At 44.4% G+C, this 21,793-nt stretch overlaps 2 protein-coding genes across 2 annotated transcripts; both read left to right on the plus strand.

Annotated features, from left to right (window-relative positions):
- Positions 1–3,630: 3,630 nt before the first annotated feature.
- ANG (angiogenin) lies at positions 3,631–4,071 on the plus strand (the record flags this gene model as incomplete). Its single annotated transcript, XM_080707390.1, has 1 exon — positions 3,631–4,071. The coding sequence occupies one exon, from the start codon at positions 3,631–3,633 to the stop codon at positions 4,069–4,071; it is 441 nt and encodes a 146-aa protein (XP_080563516.1).
- A 6,727-nt stretch (positions 4,072–10,798) lies between these two features.
- Positions 10,799–11,242, plus strand: RNASE4 (ribonuclease A family member 4; the record flags this gene model as incomplete). The annotated part of the gene is made up of 1 exon (XM_080707487.1): positions 10,799–11,242. One exon carries the CDS (start codon positions 10,799–10,801, stop codon positions 11,240–11,242), a length of 444 nt encoding a protein of 147 aa, XP_080563613.1.
- Positions 11,243–21,793: the final 10,551 nt, after the last annotated feature.

A 21,793-nucleotide genomic window follows, 5' to 3' on the forward strand; every position in this document is an offset into this window, starting at 1 on the left:
AAATATTTAGAATTCATAAGAATTCTGTCATATTTAAGAATCAGTGGGGGAGCCGGGTATGGTGGTGCACGCTTGTAATCCCAGTACTTGGGAGGCTGTAACAGGAGGGTCACAGGTTCGCAGCCAGCTTCAGCAATTTAGTGAGGCCCTGTTTCAAATTAAAAATAAAGCCGGGCATGGTGGCGCACACTTGTAATCCCCGCACTTGGGAGGCGGAAACAGGAGGATCGTGCAGGTTCAAAGCCAGCCTCAGCTGGCTTAGGAGACCCTATTTCCAAATAAAAATATAAAATAGGTCTGGGAGTGTAGCCCGGAGATAGAAAATCCCCTGGGTTCTCTCCCCAGTACCACCAAAAAATAAAAAAATAAAAAATAAAATAAAATAGGGCTGGGGTGTAGCTCCTTGGGTTCAATACCTGGCACCCCCATACACACACACAAAGAATAAGTTGGGGAAACAAAAGATTAAGTTGAAGGTCAGATTTCCTCCCACTGTAAACATTTTTCAGTATTTGTGATGACCAGTAAGAAACCACAGCCGATCATAAATTAAATGAATTATTTGTAAATAAGTAATTTAAAATAAAAACTCTAGGCTGGGCATGATGGCATGGCACTGTAATCCTATCTACTCAGGGGACTGAAGCAGGAGGGATGGAGAGTTTGAGATCAGCCTAGGCAACTAGAAAAGCCTGTCTCCAGGTCATTTGTGTGTGTGATATTAGGGAATGAACCTAGGCACTCTACCTCTGAGCTACACCCCAGCCCTATGTGTTTTAATATATTAACATTAACATTAATCAACATATTAATAATTAATATAATATAGTTATATGATCGGAATATATTATAATTTGTAATTTATACTATATTATGCTATATTATTAATATATATATATATATATATATCTATATCTATATCTTTGCAGTACTGGGGATGGAACCCAGGGGCATTCTACCTCCGACCTACACCCCCAGCCTTATTTTTTATTCTTTATTTGAAAACAGGGTCTCACTGAGTTGCAAAGGGCCTCACTAAGTAGCTGAGACTGGCCGTGAACCCGGATCCTTCTGTCTCAGCCTCCCGAATGCTGGGATTACAAGTATGCGCCAACATGCCCGGCTTTTATTCATCTATATTATATTCATGCATGTGCAGAAGACATATGAAGTGAGATGTTAATTACAGCATAGTTAGTCATAAACAAAGATTGAAAAAAATTGACAGTAAAAAGGCTTTTTATTGTGGTACTGAGGATGGAACCCAGGAGTATTCTACCCCTGAGTTACACCCCCAGCCCTATTGATTGATTGATTGATTGATTGATTGATTGATGGTACTGGGGATGAGACCCAGGGACATTTTACCTCCGAGCTACACCCCCAGCCCAATTTTTTATTCTTTATTTTGAAACAGAGTCTCACTAAGTGTGGAGAGTCTCGCTAACTTACTAAGGCTCTAGGCAAACCTGCCATCCTCCTGTCTCAGCCTTCCAAGTACTGGGATACAAGCGTGTGCACCATGCCCAGAAAAAGGATATTTGTCTACAGTTGTGGTTTCATACCTACAACAGAATGCCATGTAGGTATAATAAAAGGAATGAAGTATCTCTAGTGATTGATCCTTCCTCCCTTTCTACCATGATGGTATTGGGGATTAAACCCAAGGGCATTCCTCCAAGCTACAGTCTCAGCCCTTTTTATTTTTAACAGTATCTCACTAAGTTCCTGAGGCTGGCCTCAAACCTGTTGTTTTCCTGTCTCAGCTTCCCAAGTACTAGGATTATAAGCATGAGCCATCACGCCTGGCTTAAAACAAGATATTTAAAGAAATAAAATCATGCTCCAGGATAAAGCACCATGTTTACCTTATAGGTGTGTTTGAATGTCTGTGGAACCCCGTACCCTGGGATTTATGAGTTCTATAGTTTAGGGCAGACAATGCTTGACAGATAGTAGCAGGAATTTTTTTTTTTTTTTTTTTTTTTTGGTACTGGGGATGGAACCCAGGGGCCTTCTACCTCTGAGCTACACCCCCAGCCCTATTTTTTATTCTATATTTTTGAAACAGGGTCTCACTGAGTTGCAAAGGGCCTCACTAAGTAGCTGAGGCTATCTGCGAACCCGGATCCTCTTGTCTCAGCCTCCCAAATGCTGGAATTACAAGCATGCGCCACCACACCCGGCTTTGTTCTACTTCTTATAAGAGAGATATTAAGAAACCATTATAACAAATTTTAGGTACTCTGACTTGGTGAAAAGTCCTTGGGAAGTTTTTGGGGGTCATTTTGTGGGTTCCCTCACATGGTAACTTCATTTGCCTCTTGTGTGACAGTTTCTGTACATACTCAAGAAAAACTAGAATTTAGGGTATTGTCTAGAATAATACCAATTGTTCCCGATATGAGAAGCCCCTAAGAATAAACTGGAATTCCTTTCTCTACTCTGTAAGAGCTGAACCCAAACCACTTCCTAGCACTACCCGCCTTCTTCCAGGCTCCTCCTGGTTCTTTCTGTACAGTTTGCTCAACTCTGCCTTGGGCCATAAGCCACCTTCCTCGGGCAGCAGACCTGCCTCTCACTCCAGGGCCGTGCTGCTCTCACAGAGAGATGACTGACCAATCCCAGCTAAAACAGCCCCCTGGCAGAATGTGCCCTGGGCCCAGGGCTCCCTAAAAGTCATTCTTCAGAGCTTTGCCTACACTATGACTATCTCCAAACACGTCTCAGAAAACTGAATCCCTCAACCATTTCCTGGATGCCACGTTTCTGTTTAGAGGGGTATTTAGTATGTCTTTTCTTTTCTTTTCCTTTTTAGGGGTGTGTCATGTTGCCTAGGCTGCCCTGGAACTCCTGGGCCTATATGATCTTGCCACCTTAGCCTTCTGAGTACTTGGGAGTACAGACTCCACCACCACACACGGCCTTGGTGTGTGTTTGTTTGTTTGCTGTTGCTAGGGATTGAACCTAGAGGCATTCTTCCTCTGAGCTACACTTCCTCTTTTTTTCCTCTTTTCTTTTCTTTTCTTTTCTTTCTTTTCTTTTCTTTTCTCTTCTTTTCTTCTCTCCAGTACTGGGGGTTGAACCCTGGGACATTCTACCTCCAAGCTATACCTAGCCCTAATTTTTTTTTTTTTTTTTTTGAAACAGGGTCTCACTAAGTTGCAGAGGGCTTCACTAACTAGGTGAGGCTGGCCTTGAACCTGCAATCCTCCTGTCTCAGCCAGACCAAGTACTGAGATTACACAACCAGCCCATCCCTTTTTATGTTTCATTTTGAAACAGGATCCTGCTAACTTGTGAGGGTCTTACTAAATTGCTGAGGCTCGCCTCAAACCTAAGATCCCCCTATCTCAGCCTTCTAAGTATTGGAATTACAGATGAACACTGCCATAGTTTTCCTACCGCTCCTGGGAAAGCGATTAAATAGGCGTTCTGAAGGAATAGACTAAGCAGAGGTAGTGAAGTTAATGAGGGAGGCAAAGAAAAGCTATAATTAGGTGACTGAAAACACCTGATTCATGCTGGCATGCCAGAGAGAAAAGTCCCTTTTCTTTCAGCCTAACTGGGGTGCGGTTCTGCCCCTACCGCTTTTCCTTTCGCCCTTAGCAGGAGCCTCTGTCGGAAGAGATGCTGGTGGGCCTGGCCCTCTTGTTGTTGGTCTCCGTGCTGGGTCTGGAGGTGATCCCACCGACCCTGGCTCAGGATGACTCCAGATACGCACACTTCCTGACCCAGCACTACGATCCCAAACCCAAGGGCCGGAATGACAAGTACTGCGACAGCATGATGGAAAGACGAGGCCTGGCCTCGCCATGTAAAGACACCAACACCTTTATTCATGGCAAAAAGAGCAGGATCAAGGACATCTGTGGGCCCGCGAATGGAAGCCCATACGGAGGGAACTTGAGAATAAGCAAGTCTGCATTCCAGATCACCACCTGCAAGCACCGAGGCGGCTCCTCGCGGCCACCGTGCCGGTACCGCGCCACCGCGGGGTCCAGGCACATCGTGGTGGCCTGTGAGCACGGCCTGCCCGTCCACTTTGACGAGTCCTTTGTCCGTCCATAGCGGCAGCTGCTGCCCAGAGCCCGCCCTGCCCTCCAGCCCTTGTTCTCCTCCACACCAGGACAGGAAGGCGGAGGCCACCTGCACTGACAAAAACGAGCCCCCTCGATCCTCTGTTTTCTGTTCTACAACTTATGTTTAATGAATAAAACTGTCCCTGAAACTAGCAAGAGTCAGTCTTCTCACTGATTCTTAGAACGCTGATCTTTGCCTATGTTCTCTACCAGCTGTTTCCCGAGAGGAAGGGATGGAATATAAACTTTTTACCCCATTATCCATCAATTCCTTATCAGTCAGTGGGGAGGTAGACTTTACCTTTCTGCGAAGGTAAGGGTTAGTTGATATACAGAGCAAGCTGGAAAAATCCAGGGCTCATAGTCACAAAAACAGATTTTTCAAAGCTGGGTGTGGTGGTGTTTGCTTGTGATCCCAGTACTTAAGAGGCTGGGTCGGGAGGATCTCAAGTTCCCAGCCAGCCTAGCTACTTAATGAAGCCCTTTGCAACTTAGTGAGACCCTGTTTCAAAATAAAGAATGAAAAATAGGGCTGGAGGTGTAGCTCAGAAGGAGAATGCCCCTGGGTTCCATCCCCAGTATCCCCCCACCCCCCCAAAAAATTAAGAGGGCCAAATTGGCTAGGCGCAGTGACACACAGCTGTAATCCCAGCATTTTGGGAGTTGGAACAGGAGTATTGCAGGTTCAAGGCCAGTCTCAGAGACTTAGCAAGGTCCTCCACAACTTAGCAAATCCTGTTTCAGAATGAAACATAGAATAAGGCTGGAGTGTAGCTCAGAAGTAGAATGCCCCCGGTTCAATTCCCAGTACAAAAGAAAAAGAGAGAGAAAGAGAGGCAAGGTTTTTCCTCTCTTACGTAATAAGTCAATATTACTTTTACAAATACGAAACCTTAGAAAAAAGAGTTTAGGACCAACTACCAACATAGCAAAAAATTAATCATGTGTTCTTTCTTTCTCTCTCTTAAACACATGTGCAGGAGCTCACGCGTGCACACACACGTATATATACATACACACAACTCAGCATGAGAATACCAATTCTGATGCTGGTTTGAATGGATTATTCCCATGAGATTATCATAGTGAGGTTTCTTTTATTTTTTCGTGTGTGTGTGTGTGTGTGTGTGTGTGTGTGTGTGTGTGTGTGTGTCTGTGTGATACTGGGAATTGAACCCAGGGACATTCTACCTCTGAGCTGCACCCACAATTTCTGTTTTAGAACAAAGTCTCCCTAAGTTGCTGAGAGCCTTGCGAATTGCTGAGACAGTCCTTGAACCTGTCTCAGCCTCCCAAGTACTGGAATTACAGGCGTGCGCCACCATGCTCAGCTGCATAGTTATTAATATGAAGTTTAAAATTGATTACATTATTTTCTCTTCAATATTTTACTACTGTTATGTGACAATTGTGAGGTCTTAGGGAAGTCAGAAAAAGATTTCAAGCTTCTCCTTTATTTTTCTTCAACCACATTTGTTTTCAAGTACTAGTGATGTTGGATGAATAGACACTCTCTTTGTAAAATGCACCAATTAATCTACAGGCTTGTTGGTTGGCTTCCCGTTGCCTAATTTCTATTAGCAGGTGCCTGGACATTTTATCTAGAAGGTAGTTGTTAATAAATTACAGATATAAGCTGGGTACAGTGACACACACCTGTCATCCAGTTTTTGGAAGACTGAGATAGGAGAATCACAGGTTTGAGGCCAGTATGTAGTAACTTAGCAAGACCCTGTTTCAAAATAAGATAAAATAGAATGGGGGGGTGGTGGCTCAGATCTAGTATACCCCCCTGGGTTCAATTCAGTACCATAACAATAAGTAAACAAATTACAATTGCAAATCACCAGTCTGCTGCTTCATGACAATCTGATTATGATGGGCACAGTATTTCTTGTGGTGGCCTCTCCTGGTGCCTATCTCCAGAAATGAGCCAATTCCCTGGTTCTCGACGACTCAGTTGTAGTCAAGAGTCCAGGTACCACTTAGAGCCCAGCCTCCCCAGCAGTATTCAGAGGAGGAAGCAGAGGGAGACGTAGGCCTTCACCTCGAGGAGGCCTAGTTCAAAACCGTCACATCCTAAGAAAGCAGAAAGAGATCCCCACGCTTGCCAGAGACTCGTTAGAGTCCTTATAAAATCTCAAAAACCCCTTAGGAAGTGAGAAAGTCCTGCTTTGGGATAGAATATTTGGACCCTTCTCTCAAGTTCTCCAATGGTGTAATCATAATGTACCCAAAAAAACCCAATTGGAAAAAAATCTTAAAAACTAAAAATTTTAAATCCCCATTCTGATCACCAATTAAAAAAAAAAATAAAAAGCAGGCCGGGTGTGGCGGGCACGTTGTAATCACCGCGTCTGGGAGGCGGAGACAGGAGGATCGTGCAGGTTCGAAGCCAGCCGCGAGCGCTGGCTTAAGAGACTCTGTTTCCAAAAATAAAAAAATATATAAAATAGGTCTGGGAGTGTAGCCCGGAAGTAGAAGGGCTTCCAGGAATCCCAGTAACACACACACACACACACACACACACACACACACACACACACACAAATAAATAAAATAAAAATGAAAACCACTATTTTCCTGTGTATATTCACAATACTAAATTTAAGCCAGATATAAAAAAGTTCACCAGCAACTGTTTCTTTTTTCCTTGAAGTAAGGCAGGGCCTCTCTAGATTACTGCCCCATCCAAGGCCTTGATAGGGGAAGTCAAAAGTGTGGACCATTATTACACTGATCTTGCCATAGCTGTGAAATCTCACGTCTTCTCTGACATCTGCTCGGAGCAGTAGCATTGCATGCCTGTTCTGGTGTTAGGGGAAGTTAAAGGGTCCTTTCCCGGGAAATCGCAGGGCCACGGGGGGCAGGAGGGAGTTCTTCCTGCCCTGTGGATGGAACCAGCAGCTTTCGTGCTATCATAACCGAAAACTGCTTAGAGTAAAATGTCAAATGAAGGCAAGTCATTTTCTCTCCAGTGAATCGCTTGAGGAATTGAAGTCCCAGCCAGCTGCAATTGTTCGCTATACAAGGAAAGGTGGAGAAAAACTCCAAAGCTTTGAAGAATAGCGACATGCAAGGGAGAAAATTCCATGCAGCTGGATAGGAAGCATTTCCCTAGAGACACAACACAAATACCCGGAGCTGAGATATTTCACAGTTTAAAAGCAGACTTCCAGCCAGGTGCAGTGACTCATGCCTATAATCCCAGTGTCTGAGAAGCTGAGACGGGAGGATCACATTTGAGGCCAGAGCATGCTAATTTAGCAAGACCCTGTTTCAAAATAAAAAAAAGAAAAAGCGCTGGGAGTTTGGCTCAGAGGTAGAATTCCCTTGGGTTCAATCCCTAGCACCATAACAAAGAGAAAAGAAAAATAGTTCATTTTCTTAGAAATACAGTTAACTCTGCAAAATAAAAAGATGCCAACAATGTCTAGTGCAACCCATTGTACCCATTATTTTATCCTGATTGAAGAAAGTAGAGGTAAACAAGAAGAGTGAAAATGGTAAAAAATACCAGTTGCTAACATGTATTGAACAGTGATAAATACTGGACATTAATTTTATCATTTATTCTTCACAACATCCCAAGAGATAGGTATGGTTATAGTTGTTTAACTTAGATGGGATGTGTTGAGAGAGGTTAAGGAATTGTTCCAAGGTCACACAGCGAATGTATGAGTCAGTTTTCCATCACATGACAAATCACCTAAGAAAATAACCTTAAAAAGAGGAAAGGTTTATGTTGGCTCATGGTTTCAGTCCATGGTCGCTGGGCCCCACTCCTCCTGGACCTGTGGCAGGGGAGCACAGCAGAGGGGCTGCTCCTCTCATGGTGGCGTGGAAGCAATGAGAAGAGGAAGGGGCCAGGGTCCCAATATCCCCTTCTAGGGCATGCGCCCCATGACCTAACTTCCTCCTCTGTGCTTCTTAAAGGTTCTACCACCTCCCAGAAGTCCCAATATCCCCTTCTAGGGCATGCGCCCCATGACCTAACTTCCTCCTCTGTGCTTCTTAAAGGTTCTACCACCTCCCAGAAGCCCCACCTGGGGAACCAGGCCTTCAACAATGGGTCTTTTATTTTATTTATTTATTTATTTATTTATTTATTTATTTATTTATTTATTTATTTATTGGTGGTACTGGGGTTCCTGGAAGCCCTTCTACCTCCGGGCTACACTCCCAGACCTATACAGGGTCTCTTACGCCAACACGGCTGGCTTTGAACCTGTGCGATCCTCCTGTCTCCGCCTCCCAAGCGCGGGGATTACAAGCGTGCGCCACCACGCCCGGCAACAATGGGTCTTTTAAATCTAGCAGTTAGCGTGGCAGACCTAGGCTCCGCGATTACAGTGTCCAAAGATGGCTGCAAATATAGGACAGGACATTTATTGTATTTATTTTGTGTGTGTGTTGTACTGGGGATGGAACCCAGGGCATTCTAATTCCAAGCCATACTTTCAGTTGGAGGGTTCATTTAAAAGAACAATAGTAGCCAGGCTAGGTGGCTCACGCTTGTAATTCCAGAAGCGGAGACCAGAGGATCCGGGTTCATGGCCAACCTCAGCTACTTGGGCCCTCTGCAACTTAGTTTCAAAATAAAGAATAAAACAAGTGTGGTGGCACACACTTGTAATCCCTGCACTTGGGAGGCGGAGACAGGAGGATCGCGCAGGTTGGAAGCCAGCTGCGCTGGCTTAAGAGACCCTGTTTCCAAATAAAATATAAAATAGGTCTGGGAGTGTAGCCTGGAGGTAGAAGGGTTCCATCCCCAGTACCACAGGGGAAAAAAAAGAAAAGAATAAAAGAAATAGGGCAGGTGGTGTAGCTCGGAGGTAGACTGCCCCTGTGTTCCATTCCCAGACCCGCAAAAACATATATAAATAAATAAAAGAACAATAGCTGGGCATGGTGGCAACACCTGTAGCCCTAGTAATTGAGAGGATCACAGGTTCAGGACCAACCTCAGAATTTAGTGAGACTCTCAGTAATCTATTGAGACTCTGGTTCAAATCTTAAAAAAATAAAAAGGGATTAGTTTAGGGTATAGCTTGGAGGTAGGATGTCCCTGAATATGCAATCTACAGTAACCGCCCCCCACAAACAATAGTTTAATACTGGTACTGGCCACTATGGTTAATCAAAGGATAGGCTCTAGGTGGGATGAAGTGCAGTCCCTCAGAGGCCATTTCAGCCACTCACAGTCGGATCTGCCATCAGAAGTAGGATCTTTGAAAAGAAAGGACAGTTGCCAGGCGTGGTTGTAATCCCAGCATTTGGGAGGCTGAGACAGGATCGCACAGGTTCACAGCCAGCCTCAGTTACTTAGTGAGGCTCTTTGCAACTCAGTAAGACCCTGTTTCAAAATAAAGAATAAAAAATAAGGCTGGGGGTGTTGCTCGGAGGTAGAATGCCCCTGGGTTCCATCCCAAGTACAGCATAAAAAAATAAAAAAATAAAATAAAAAAGGACAGTAGTAGAGCTGAGGGTGTTGCTCTGTGGTGAAGCACTTGGCTAGCTGGTTCCATCCTCCCACCTCCTCCCAAAGAGACAGTAGTATTCATGTACATCAAGCCAGGAGTTCCTCTGGGGCTGAACAAGTAGAGAGGAATCTGTTTGGCTGTCAAAAACCTGTCTCAGTTGGTTTGCTCACTTCCTCTTGAGTCAGGGTCACTTGATTGTGAATCAATCCTGACTGGGAGACTCAGGTAGGCACAGTTCATGCCATTCCCAGAGTGGCCACCAGGTGGCAGTATCCAGCTAATAAGTGTTGGTGAGCGGTTTCCATTTCCATCCCTTCTGGAGAGAAGCAATTCTGAGCCTGTGTTTAATATTCCCGTTTTTAAAAGAGCACCACAGTTCGCGGACAGCCTCAGCTACTTAGTGAAGGCCTCGGTAACTTAGAGAGACCCTGTTTTAAAATAAAGAATAAAAATAAAGCAGGGGATGTAGCTTGGAGGTCGAATGCCCCTGGGTTCCATCCCCAGACTCCCCCCCCCACACACACACACAAAGTAAGATTAACAAGATTTTCAAAAGGACCTGATTCTACTTCACTCTTAGAATAGTCACATGAGAGAAAAGGCTAGACTAAGTTTTTTTTTTTTTTTTTGTGGTACTGGGGTTTCTGGAAGCCCTTCTACTTCCAGGCTACACTCCCAGATCTATTTTTACATTTTTATTTGGAAACAGGGTCTCCTAAGCCAGCGCACGAGGCTGGCTTCGAACCTGCGCGATCCTCCTGTCTCAGCCTCCCAAGCGCGGGGATTACAAGCGTGCGCCACCACGCCCGGCTTTAGGCTAAGTTTTTATTCTCTTTTTCCACCTCCTTCAATTCCTAGATGTAAGGTATTAAAATCAGTGCATATAGCCAGGCACGGTGCTACAAGATTGTAATTCCAGTACTTGGGAGGCTGAGACGGAAGGATCGCAGGTTCATGGTCAGCATCAGATACTTAGTGAAGCCCTCCATAACTCAGTGAGACCCTGTTTCAAAATAAAGAATAAAAAAATAGGGCTGGGAATGTAGCTCAAAGGTAGAATGGCCCTGGATGCAATTCCTAGTACCAAAAAATAAAAAAGAAGGAAGTAAAAAGAGGAGACTATGGCATGGAGGGAGTGTCAGCTTGCCATTCTCAACCATTCTCTGCAGCGCCCAGTTCTTACCTTCTTTCTCTTGCCCCTTGCTTTCCAGGCACCTGCACTGCACCGAAGCCATGGCTCTGCATAGGACGCGCCCGCTGCTGCTGCTCCTGCTGCTGACCTTGCTGGGGCTGGGGCTGGTGCAGCCCGCCTACGGCCAGGGTCGCATGTACCAACGGTTCCTGCGGCAACACGTGGACCCTCAGGAGACAGGTGGCAATGACAGCTACTGTAACCTGATGATGCAGAGACGGAAGATGACTTCGTACCAGTGCAAGCGCTTCAACACCTTCATCCACGAAGACATCTGGAACATCCGTAGTATCTGCAGCACCGAGAGCATCCAGTGCAAGAACGGCCAGATGAACTGTCATGAGGGCATGGTGAAGGTCACGGACTGCAGGGAGACAGGGAGCTCCAGGGCCCCCAACTGCAGGTACCGGGCGATGGCCAGCACTAGGCGAGTCGTCATCGCCTGTGAGGGTAACCCAGAGGTGCCCGTGCACTTTGACAGATAGATGCCACCTTGCAGGGTGAGGCTAGCAGCTGGCCTCCCGTGTGCGCCAAGGACAGCAACGAGTAACGCATCTGAAATGTCCCGGCTCTGTCTCCTCTGCTCACCTCTTAACACTTTTCCTCTATCTGACCATTCTATCGCATCCACTCACCTGAGAGAAGTGGGATCAAACCTGTAACGAGCCCGGGCTTTTCTATAATTAGCTTCTCTTATAATGCAGGGCAGTTTAGCTCTCCCAGATCCTGTGCTCTGGAATTCCCTCATCACACGTACTTGTATCACGGTTCAACCATTTCAAGGTCTTTTTGTCTCAGTTATCTTGACTGCCCCCCAGCCCTTCTTTGATGCTGACAAGGCTCTTATATAAACTCAAAATGAGGAGATTTGCTGACGACCATTGAGTTAGTGGAAAGGCTGAGCCCCAAATCCAGGGGAACTGGCTACCCACCCAGGGATTTTTCTACTTCATCACAAGGAGCGTTTTGGAAGTGTCTGCTTCTTGTATCTCCAAAAGTTAGCCATTGTGGGAGCCACTAAAAGTTTGGAAATGGCACACTGGGGCAAAATGATAGCGCTGTGTTACTAGACATTGCTATGTTTATGTTTGATAAGATCAAGAAATAGTAGTAGAAACTTTATTTTTCTTCCCAAACTTTTGATACACCCTAGTAAGTCAGGATATTAAAAATGTACTAGATCATAAAGACTCATTTACCCTTTCTCACTGGAAGATTTTTCATATATTGCTTGTAATAAAGAACCTAATTTGCAAGACTTTAAAAGGACTGTGCTGTGGGATTATTTCTTTTTCTCCTACTCTCAATTTTTCTCTAGTCTATAAACACATATTGTCAAGGGCCATCTTAGAACATACATTACCATCTTGGACCAGCTCAGTTTGGATACATGGTATTTGGCTTGGTGGGATTCATTGTACTCTCTGAGGTTGGTCTTTGACGTTGTCTCCCCCTAGTACAGTCTCGTCCCTCCTTTCTCTAAACTTGACACATGCCTGCCCCACTGATCTTCTTTATTGTGACCCATGACAATTGTTAGCTTCTGTGTTTGATTAACTTTTATCATGCCTTGTCTAAAGTTTCTGTAAAAGTAAGGTGCTGGTTACAGATGGGCGGGAGAATTTGTCATCTCTATCTCCTCCCTGACCCCGCACCACCACCTATTAAATTCTCTTCAAATTATTATATCTGGCTTTGTGTCATTGTCATGGGATAAAGACTAGTGTTAGGGAGCTGTCTCAGAGCAGCGACCTTCTGTGGCAGGAACCACAGGACAAGCATCAGCGAGCTGCACAAAGCTGCAACCCTCTGCGGCAGGACGATGGGTTAAGCAGCGTCTGCCAGAGCCACCAATAGTGCACGTGCCTTAAGACCCTCAGACATTTTTGCCCTGCAGACCCATGACCACAGCACGGAAGCTTTTCCCTCAATTATTCCAGAGGTGATTCTCCTCAAAGACAAGTCTCACACTCATTCCCATTCCTTCTCCCACTGGACATTTAGAAATAAACTGGAAATCAGGGGTAAATGAAGATGCTGGCTGCTTAAGGAGGGAAGGGTGTGAGTGTGTGCGTATGTGTGTGTGTGTGTGTGTGTGTGTGTGTGTGTGTGTGTGTAAAAGACTCTCCTACTTCTCTCTTTTGCTAAATCACTGTTTCAGTGATAAACAAAAACTAACGCAATCTTGTTAGAACAAATACCTATTTATGAACAAAGCTATCAATAGATACAGATAAGCTCTTAGTGTGCCCATTTGGGGGGGGGTCTGGGGATTGAACCAGGGGCTTTCTACCTCCTAGCTACACCCTCTACACCCTCTAGCCCTTTGTAAGAATGTTTTATTTTAAAACAATTTCTCAGGGCTGGGCGTGGTGGTGCACACTTGTAATCCCAGTACTTGGGAGGCAGAGGCAAGAGGTTCCAGGTTCGCGGCCAGCCTCAGATACTTAGTGAGGCCCTCTGCAACTTGGGGAGACCCTGTTTCAAAATTAAGAATAAAAAATTCGGACTGGGGATGTAGCTCAGAGGTAGAATACCTATGGGTTCAATCCCCCAAAATAAAAACAAAAACAAAACAACTAAAACAAGGTCTCACTACATTGATGAAAGTCTCATTATGTAGCTGAAGCTGACCTTTGAACCTGCAAGTCTCCTGTCTCAGCCTCCCAAGTACTGGGATTATAAGCGTGGGCCACCGCACCTGGCTAGTCTACTCAATATTAGGATTCAGATCAAAACTGGGTATGGTGGCGCATGCCTGTAATCCTAGTACTTGGGAGGCTGAGACAGGAGGATCTCAGATTTATGGCCAGCCTTGGCTACTTAGCAATGCCCTCTGCAACTTAGTGAGACCCTGCTAGGGCTGGTGGTGCAGCTCAGAAGTAGAAGGCCCCTAGGCTCAATTCTGTACCAAAAAAAGGAAAAAAAGAAAAAAAGAAAAAGAAAAGAAAGAAAGAAAGATAAACCAGGCATGGTGGCACACACTTGTAATCCCAGTACTTGGGAGGCTGAGACAAGAGGATCACAGGTTCGAAGCCAGCCTCAGCTACTGAGTGAGGCTCTCAGCAACTTAGTGAGACCCTGATTCCAAAGAAAAAATAAAATAGATATGGGAGTATAGCCAAGAGGTAAAAGGCCCCTGGGTTCCATCCTCAGTATCACAAAAAAAGCCAGGGAGGGGAAAGAAGGAAGGAAGGAAGGAAGGAAGGAAGGAAGGAAGGAAGGAAGGAAGGAAGGAAGGAAGTCAGGCAGGTAGGCAGGCAGTCAGGCAGTTAGTTGGGCATGGTGGCGCATGCTTGTAATTCCAGTACTTGGGAGGCCAAGACAGGGGGATTGCAGGTTCAAGGCCAGCCTCAGCAATTTAGCAAAACTCTCAGCAATTTAGGGAGATCCTGTTTCAAAATAAAAATAAAAAGGGCTGGAGTTCAGTGGTAGAATGCCTCTAGGTTCAATGCCCAGTACAAGAGAGAGAGAAGCACTTTGTTTCAGCTCTTTCTGCCTGGCAGGTGGAAATGCTTGCCCTTATTCAAGCTTTCCTGCTATCCGAATGGCTGCTAACATTGACACAGTCAGCAAGTGTGCATTAGGAACGAACATGATTTGGAGCACTGTGGACGCAGAGAGGTTCTTCACTTGCAGTTGAGACAAACAGAGACTAGGAGACGTGGGAAGCGTTATTACCTCAGTGCATTACCCGGCGTGCCGGCCACATTAAGATTCCAGGCGCTTCGCAATCGACTCTACGGGGCCTAGAGGACACCCCCTTGCGGATAATGCTGTAAAACTGCTGCCTGTGGGTTCCACTAATCAAATTTCTGTCATACCCCAACTGAGAAAACTACTAAATCGTGAACAGCAAATAATTACTAGAGACTCATAAACTTGGGCACCAGAAGAAGAAGAAAAAGTAGAGTTCGTGGTTACTGGTCTGCTGATCAAAAGAAACCCTGGTCTGGACCCAGTGATGAGCCTGTCCTGTCAATTTTCAGAAAAATTTCATTATTAACTATTGCATGTACTTAAGCCATTTTGCTATAGAATAAATTATCACCTTTATGAATAATGTTGGTGGTAGAATTTTGGGGTCCAGCAGGTGGGAAGAAATATTAATGGAGCTGCTAAAAGTACTTACCTGGTCTGCCTCTGCTGCCATAAATTCAATTTTGGAATAGCTGTATACACTGCTCCTGGCCACTGAGACTTACTAAATAGGCCATTCAAGATCTGGCCTATGAAGCCACGCCTGGTGGCACATGCTTGTAATCCCAGTACTTGGGAGGCTGAGACAGAAGGATCGAAGGTTCACGATCAGCCTCAGCTACTCAGTGAAGCCCTCCACAACTTAGTGAGACCCTGTTTCAAAATAAAAAAAAACATGGATGGGTTGTAGGTTGGAGGTAGACTGCCCCTGGGTTCAATCCCCAGTACCAGAAAAAAAAAAATCTGATCTATGGCTCTGTGTGTGTGTGTGTGTGTGTGTGTGTGTGTGTGTGTGTGTGAGACTAGGGATGGAACCCAAGACATTCTACCTCCGAGCTATACCACCTGCTCTATTTTTATTCTTTATTTTTATTTGGAAACAGGGTCTCACTAAGTGGCAGAGGGCCTCACTAAGTAGCTGAGGCTGGCTGCAAACCTGTGATCCTCCTGTTCCAGTCTCCTAAATGTCAGGATTACAAACGTGCGCCACCACGTCTACTGGCTTATGGTCTTTATTCAGTGTCTTTCTTCACGTGGGTGTGTGTATCTTGTAGCCTCAGACTATACGTTCCCCCTTTGAGTTGAAATGTAAATTAAAGACACACACACAAAAAAAATCCCTGTCTGGGAAAGCTTCTTCAAGTTCCACTGTGAAAAAAGAAAAGATTTGGTTGGGTAAATTATGGAACAGCATTGCAATCTGTCCCATCTCAAAATATTTTCATTATGCCTACCATCTCCAGTCAGCTGGGCTGGCTGGCTGCACAATGCTACTCTTAATGAATTCACAGTCTGGTGTGGAGGCACACACCTGAAATCCCAGAACTGGGGAGACTGGAACAGGACAATCACAGGTTGGAGGACAACCTCAGCAACCCAGTGAGGCTCTCAGCAATCTAGTGGGACCCTGATTCCAAACAAAAATAGTAATAACAAAGGGCTGGGGTATAGCTTGGAGGTAGAATGCCCCTGAGATCGGACCCCAGTACCACACACATGTACACTAAATGAATCAATCCATAAAAACTTACGGAAACTTTGCAATTTTCCTGGTCAGAAATCTTACATATAGTAATTTTGAATGTAAGGGCTGCCCATTTGGATTGCATAAACCCTCAACATTTGAAATAATCACAGGATTCTCCACACATTCAGCCCCCAGAATGCAACAATTTAGTAATGCAGCCTTGGTTAATTATTGCCAGTGCTTCTCTGTGGGTATGCACAAGGAGTTCCACTGGGCATCGTACGTCATGCCCCTCATAGATCCCCTAATTGTGTCCCTAGATCTATATTATTTTCCATTTTAAAGAGATCACACACTTCACCCTTCATTTTAATTGTTGTTCCAGAACAAATTGGTCTTAGTATATGAGGTCCAGCCCCAAGGTGCCATAAGACCAAAGAAAGACAGGCAGACAGATGGAGGACTGCAGGACTCACAGAGGGCAATTTATTGGGGGACTTAATGATAGGAGCATGGTCCTGGGGGCAGCAAGATCAGTTGTATCCTCACAATTTGGGTTGGAAGGAGGAATTGGAAGGCGGGTTAGGACTGAAGCAACTTTATCCTACCTGGAATGTACTTGATTTATCGTAAAGCTGATTATCAGAGTTAGACACATTTTAGAGCTGTGGTCTAGTTATAAAGCTCCACATACCACTCCGGTGGTTTTGTCTGTGTATGGCTTGCCGGAAATGATGCAGGAAATGCCAGTAGGGTTACTCAGGGGCAGCCATGGCAGTTACAACTCAAACGGGCTACAGTCTTGTCAAGCTGAATCCGTACCATCATAACGTAGCCAAGACCTACATATGGATTTTGATTGAAACTGAAAAATACACCTGATCATTTGAATGGGTTCTTCGAGCTGTACTATAAGGTTGCTGATTGGTCAGATCCGCACGTGTTGTGTTTGATGTATGGGTGGTGTTTCCCAAAGATCCATATGTAAAGACTTGGTGCCAGGACGCAGCTCTTGGGAGGAGCTGTGGACCTCTAAGAGGCGGGGCCTAGTGTGAACCTCTCCTGTCATTGGCCTATTTCCCCAAAGGGGATGTGGGGCGCTGGCCAGTCCTCCCTCTCTGCTTCCTGGCTTGTGATCTGAGCAGCTGCTCTCACACCTGCTTCCTGCCATTGCAGTCCTGTGCCTTCACTAGAGGCCTGCAAAATGAGGCCAGATGATCTCGGACTAGAACCTCCAAAATTGTGAGCTAAGCAGACTGTTTCTATTTATAAGGTAATTGTAGTAGCGTGAAGCTGACCAATACCGTACCTGATCTACTGAATGAACTCTCGTTTCCCACAATTCCTATCACAATGCAGATAGCATAACTGACAGTGACGCTCTCCCCTCTTCCTTATTATGACTGAGGTTCAAGTGGTATTTTGATTATACACGAATATTCTTTTTTTTGTGGTATTAGGGATAGAACCCAGAGGCTTTCTACCTCTGGGCTATACTCCCAGACCTATTTTATATTTTATTTGGAAACAGGGTCTCACTAAGCTGCTGAGTCTGGCTTTGAACCTACTCGATCTTCCTGTCTCAGCCTCCCAAATACTGGGATTATAAGCGTGCACCACCACACCTGGCTTTACACGTGAGTATTCTTTGCCTTCTCTTAGTATCTAGTTACAGAGGAGGTGTATGGTGATGCCTTTTCCTCAACTCCCTCCTAATTGTTTGACCTCACTGGAAAGAAAGAAGAGAGGAAAAAGAGACGAGGGATGCAGTTCATTGTTAGAGCACTTGCCTACCATGCACAGAGCCCAGCACCTCAAAACCAAAACATACACAAAAAGAAAAAGAGGAGAGAGAACTCGGGAGTCAGACAATTATTAGGGCATAATGTATTTGTGACAGAATGTGGCTCACCTAAGACTTTATAAATGTACCCAGAGCTGTTAAAAGCAACTATTATTTATTTATTTATTTATTTATTTATTTATTTATTTATTTATTTTGCAGTACTGGGGATGGAACACAGGGGCATTTTACCTCTGAACTACACTCCTAGTCCTATTTTTTTATTCTTTATTTTGACACAGGGTCTCATTGAGTTGCAAAGGGTCTCACTAAGTAGCTGAGGTTGTCTGCGAACCGTGATCCTCCTGTCTCAGCCTCCCAAATGCTAGTATTACAAGCGTGTGCCACCATGCCTAAGAGAAACTATTAACACTGTCTTTTTTAAATATTCATATTCTAGTTCTTATAACAAGGCTGGGAATGTAGCTCAATGATAGAGCGCTTGCTTAGTGTAGGCAAGGCCCTGGGTTTGATCCCAGCACCATAAAAAATAGTTAAGTTAGAATTGCACTATAACATTATTATTAATAAAATATAACACTTATTACAACTGTCAAAAGCAATCAAAATGGTCTTAGTTGGGGTAAAGCTAAGTTTTGAAAACAAAAAAAGTTTAAGAACAGAAATCTGACTTCCTTATTATTTGCGAATTTCTAGGTAAGTGATGAACATTATTCAAGGGTCCTGAATCTTTTCCTTGGTTACTCCGCCTCCCCTGGGAAGAAGGGTGCAGCTTGTTTGCTTGTGGCCTGCAGACCTTTGCCATTCGGGTGAAGCCAAAGAATAATTGAGAAAAAAAATTACTATTGAGAACCAGAGAACAATAACAATGGTACTGAGGAAGTATCATTAAATATAATCCTATGAAAAGGAAATTATAATAACAATCCTTTTATGAAGGAAATCAAATATCAAACACTTTGAAGGGCTTTTTGTTTGTTTGTTTGTTTGTTTGTTTTTGGTGGTACCGAGGGTGGAACCCAGAGGCTTTCTACTTCCGGGCTATACTCCCAGACCTATACATTTTATTTGGAAACAGGGTCTCACCAAGTTGCTGAGAGCCTCACTAAGTAGCTGAGGCTGGCTTCGAACCCGTGAGATCCTCCTGTCTCAGCCTCCCAAGCACGGGGATTACAAACGTGCACCACCACGCCAGGCCACTTTGAAGTTTTTGACATACTAATTCATGTACTTATTACTGCATTAAGCAATAAGATCTAAATGTGGGTATAATTATCACTACAACTTTGAAGTTCTAATCCATGTAAATGATATTTTGAGATGTTAGTAACAATGAAAATGAAATGATTTTAGTAGAATAAAAATATCTAATATGTTCATAAACAAAGGAATTGCTAAATTTCAGTTACGGCCTAATGAAAATAAAGATCTATTTTTTCCACCACCCCAGTTCATGGAGCCTAGGAATTCCATCTGCGGAGCCCTTGGGAGACAGACAGGCTCTTCCTAAAACGCGCTCCTGGGCCTTACCTCTCAGCGCGTTCACTGTAGATTGCCGTGAGTGCGTCCCCGCTCTCCCACCTCACCTTGCTGCTATTAGGAGCACGCGCGTGCCTTTCCCCACCCTCTCACCCACTCTCAGTCCTGGGGGCTTCAGGAACCAGGTGTATCAAGGCCACGGCACCCTCGCCAGGACCCTCCAAGGCCAAACGACATAAAATATGAACATGTTGGAGAGTTATCGTTAAAGCTGTGCATTCCGGGGCCCTTCACTTATGATTACTTGCCGTGATTTGTGTTTTCTTCCATTTCTCACCTGTGTGTTCTCTTAACAGCGGCAGCAGCAACTCATCCTTATACACGAGGTGGCCTGAGAAAGCAACATCCCGCACGGGTGCCTGCCTGGCTCAGCACCTCCCTCAAGGTGGAAGCGCTTGTCCAGATAAAGAAAACACCTTTTGAAATGTACCTAAAGCCAGTTAACATTCCTAAACTCTACCCACCCTCCCACCCTTGCACAAGACTGACTAAAGCTACCTCTCTCCTTCATCCCGGGCGCTGGCTTGACACTCTGTCTCCCTTCTGCTGGGGCAAAAAGTACCAATAAAAAGTCTTGTCCTGATCACAGTTGTCTTTTTATCTGATATTTTGATCTTTTTTATTTTTATTTACTTATTGATTGTGTGTGGTACTGGGGATTGAACTCAGGGGCGCAACTGAGTTACACCCAGCACAACTTTATTTATTTATTTACTTATGTATGTATGTATGTATATATGCATGTATGTTTGTATGTATGTATTTAGAAATGGGGTCTCACTAAATTGCTGAGACTTTTCTCAAACCTTCAATCCTCCTGTCTCAGCCTCCCAAATATTGGAATTACAAGCATGCGCCATCACACCCGCCTCTATCTGATATTTAGATGACAAGCTGGCAACACTTGGAAATCCATAGATACCACACTGAAACTCCCTGAGACACTTTCATCTTTTGGGTCATGAAACCTGAATCAGTTATGGCTCGAGAAACAGTTGTACCAAGAAACTTAAGAGTCAAATAGTGATCCGGGTGTGGTGGTGCTGCTTGTGATCCCAGTACTTGGGAGGCTGAGACAAGAGGATCACACGTTCGAAGACAGCTACATAGTGAGGCCCTTCACAACTTAGTGAGACCCTGTTTCAAAATAAAGAATAAAAAATAGGACTGGGGGTATAGCTCAGAGATAGATTGCCCCGGATTATATCTCCGGTACTGAAAAAATAAAAAGAATCAAATTGCGGTTATCAAAGCAAATACAATGAATTAATAGAAAGTTAAACTCAAGAAAAATGTTCAAAGTAAGAATATGACTAAGAAATGCCAGGCGTGGTGGTGCACATTGTAATCACAGCATGTGGGAGGCTGAGACAGGAGGATCACAGTTCGTTGACAGCCTCAGCTACTTAGTGAGGCCCTTTGCAACTCAGTGAGACCTGGTTTCAAAATAAAAAATAGGACTGAAGTATAGCTCAGAGGTAGAATGTCCCTGGGTTCCATCCCCAGTACCACACACACACACACACACACACACACACACACACACACGAATATTACTAAGAAATGATTGATTAAAAATATTAGAAGGATAGTATCATTTAAAAACTCAAGTCAGCCAACCACGGTGGCGCACACTTGTAATCCCAGCATTCGGGAGGCTGAAACAGGAGGATCGCGGTTCGCGGCCAGCCTCAGCTACTTAGTGAGGCCCTCTGCAACTCAGTGAGACCCTGTTTCAAAATAAAGAATAAAAAATAGGGCTGGGGGTATAGCTCAGAGGTAGAATGCCCAGGGTTCCATCCCCGATACCGAAATAAATAATAAATAAATAAATAAATAAATAAATAAATAAAATTAAAAACTCAAAGCAGAAGCCATAAACTAAGAAGCTTCTGACACAAAAGCTGGTAAACACACCTCTAGGAAGCCGGCCCTTAAAGAATTTTCAGAAACAAGGGTTAGCTAGCTTACCTTCCTGGGCTACTTTGGTAGTTGCAGATTTCTGTAGATTTAAAGGAATACTGTTCCCCATAGTTTAGTTTAGTTGCTTCCTATCCAAGAGGTTTCAGGGCTGTTGATATAGATCATAGTAGGGCTTATGAATGTATGCCTGGAGTTCACAGTTAATTTTTTTCCACCTCTAAAGTAGACTATCACTTATTTGACCCACTGAATTAATTGGTTGACACTAGACCTGTCTGAGACAGAATGATAGTATTATCAGCAACAGACACCAGAAATTTATTACTTAAGAACTATTTTCACATGCATTCTTCTTACAGTTCTCAAAATTACTTCTAGCCAAGTGTGGTGGCACACACTTGTAATCCTTGTACTTGGAGGCTGACAGGAGGATCGTTGTTTCGAGGACAGCCTCAAAAAGTAGTGAGACTTTCATCAACCTAGCGAGACCCTGTTTCAAAATAAAAAATAAAAAAGAGGGCTGGGGGTGCAGCTCAGAGGTAGAATACCCCTGAGTTCCATCCCCAGTGCCACACATACACACAAAAAATTACTTGCTGCTGT

Source organism: Muscardinus avellanarius (assembly GCF_963383645.1).
Source record: "Muscardinus avellanarius genome assembly, chromosome: 12".
Lineage (NCBI taxonomy): Eukaryota > Metazoa > Chordata > Mammalia > Rodentia > Gliridae > Muscardinus > Muscardinus avellanarius.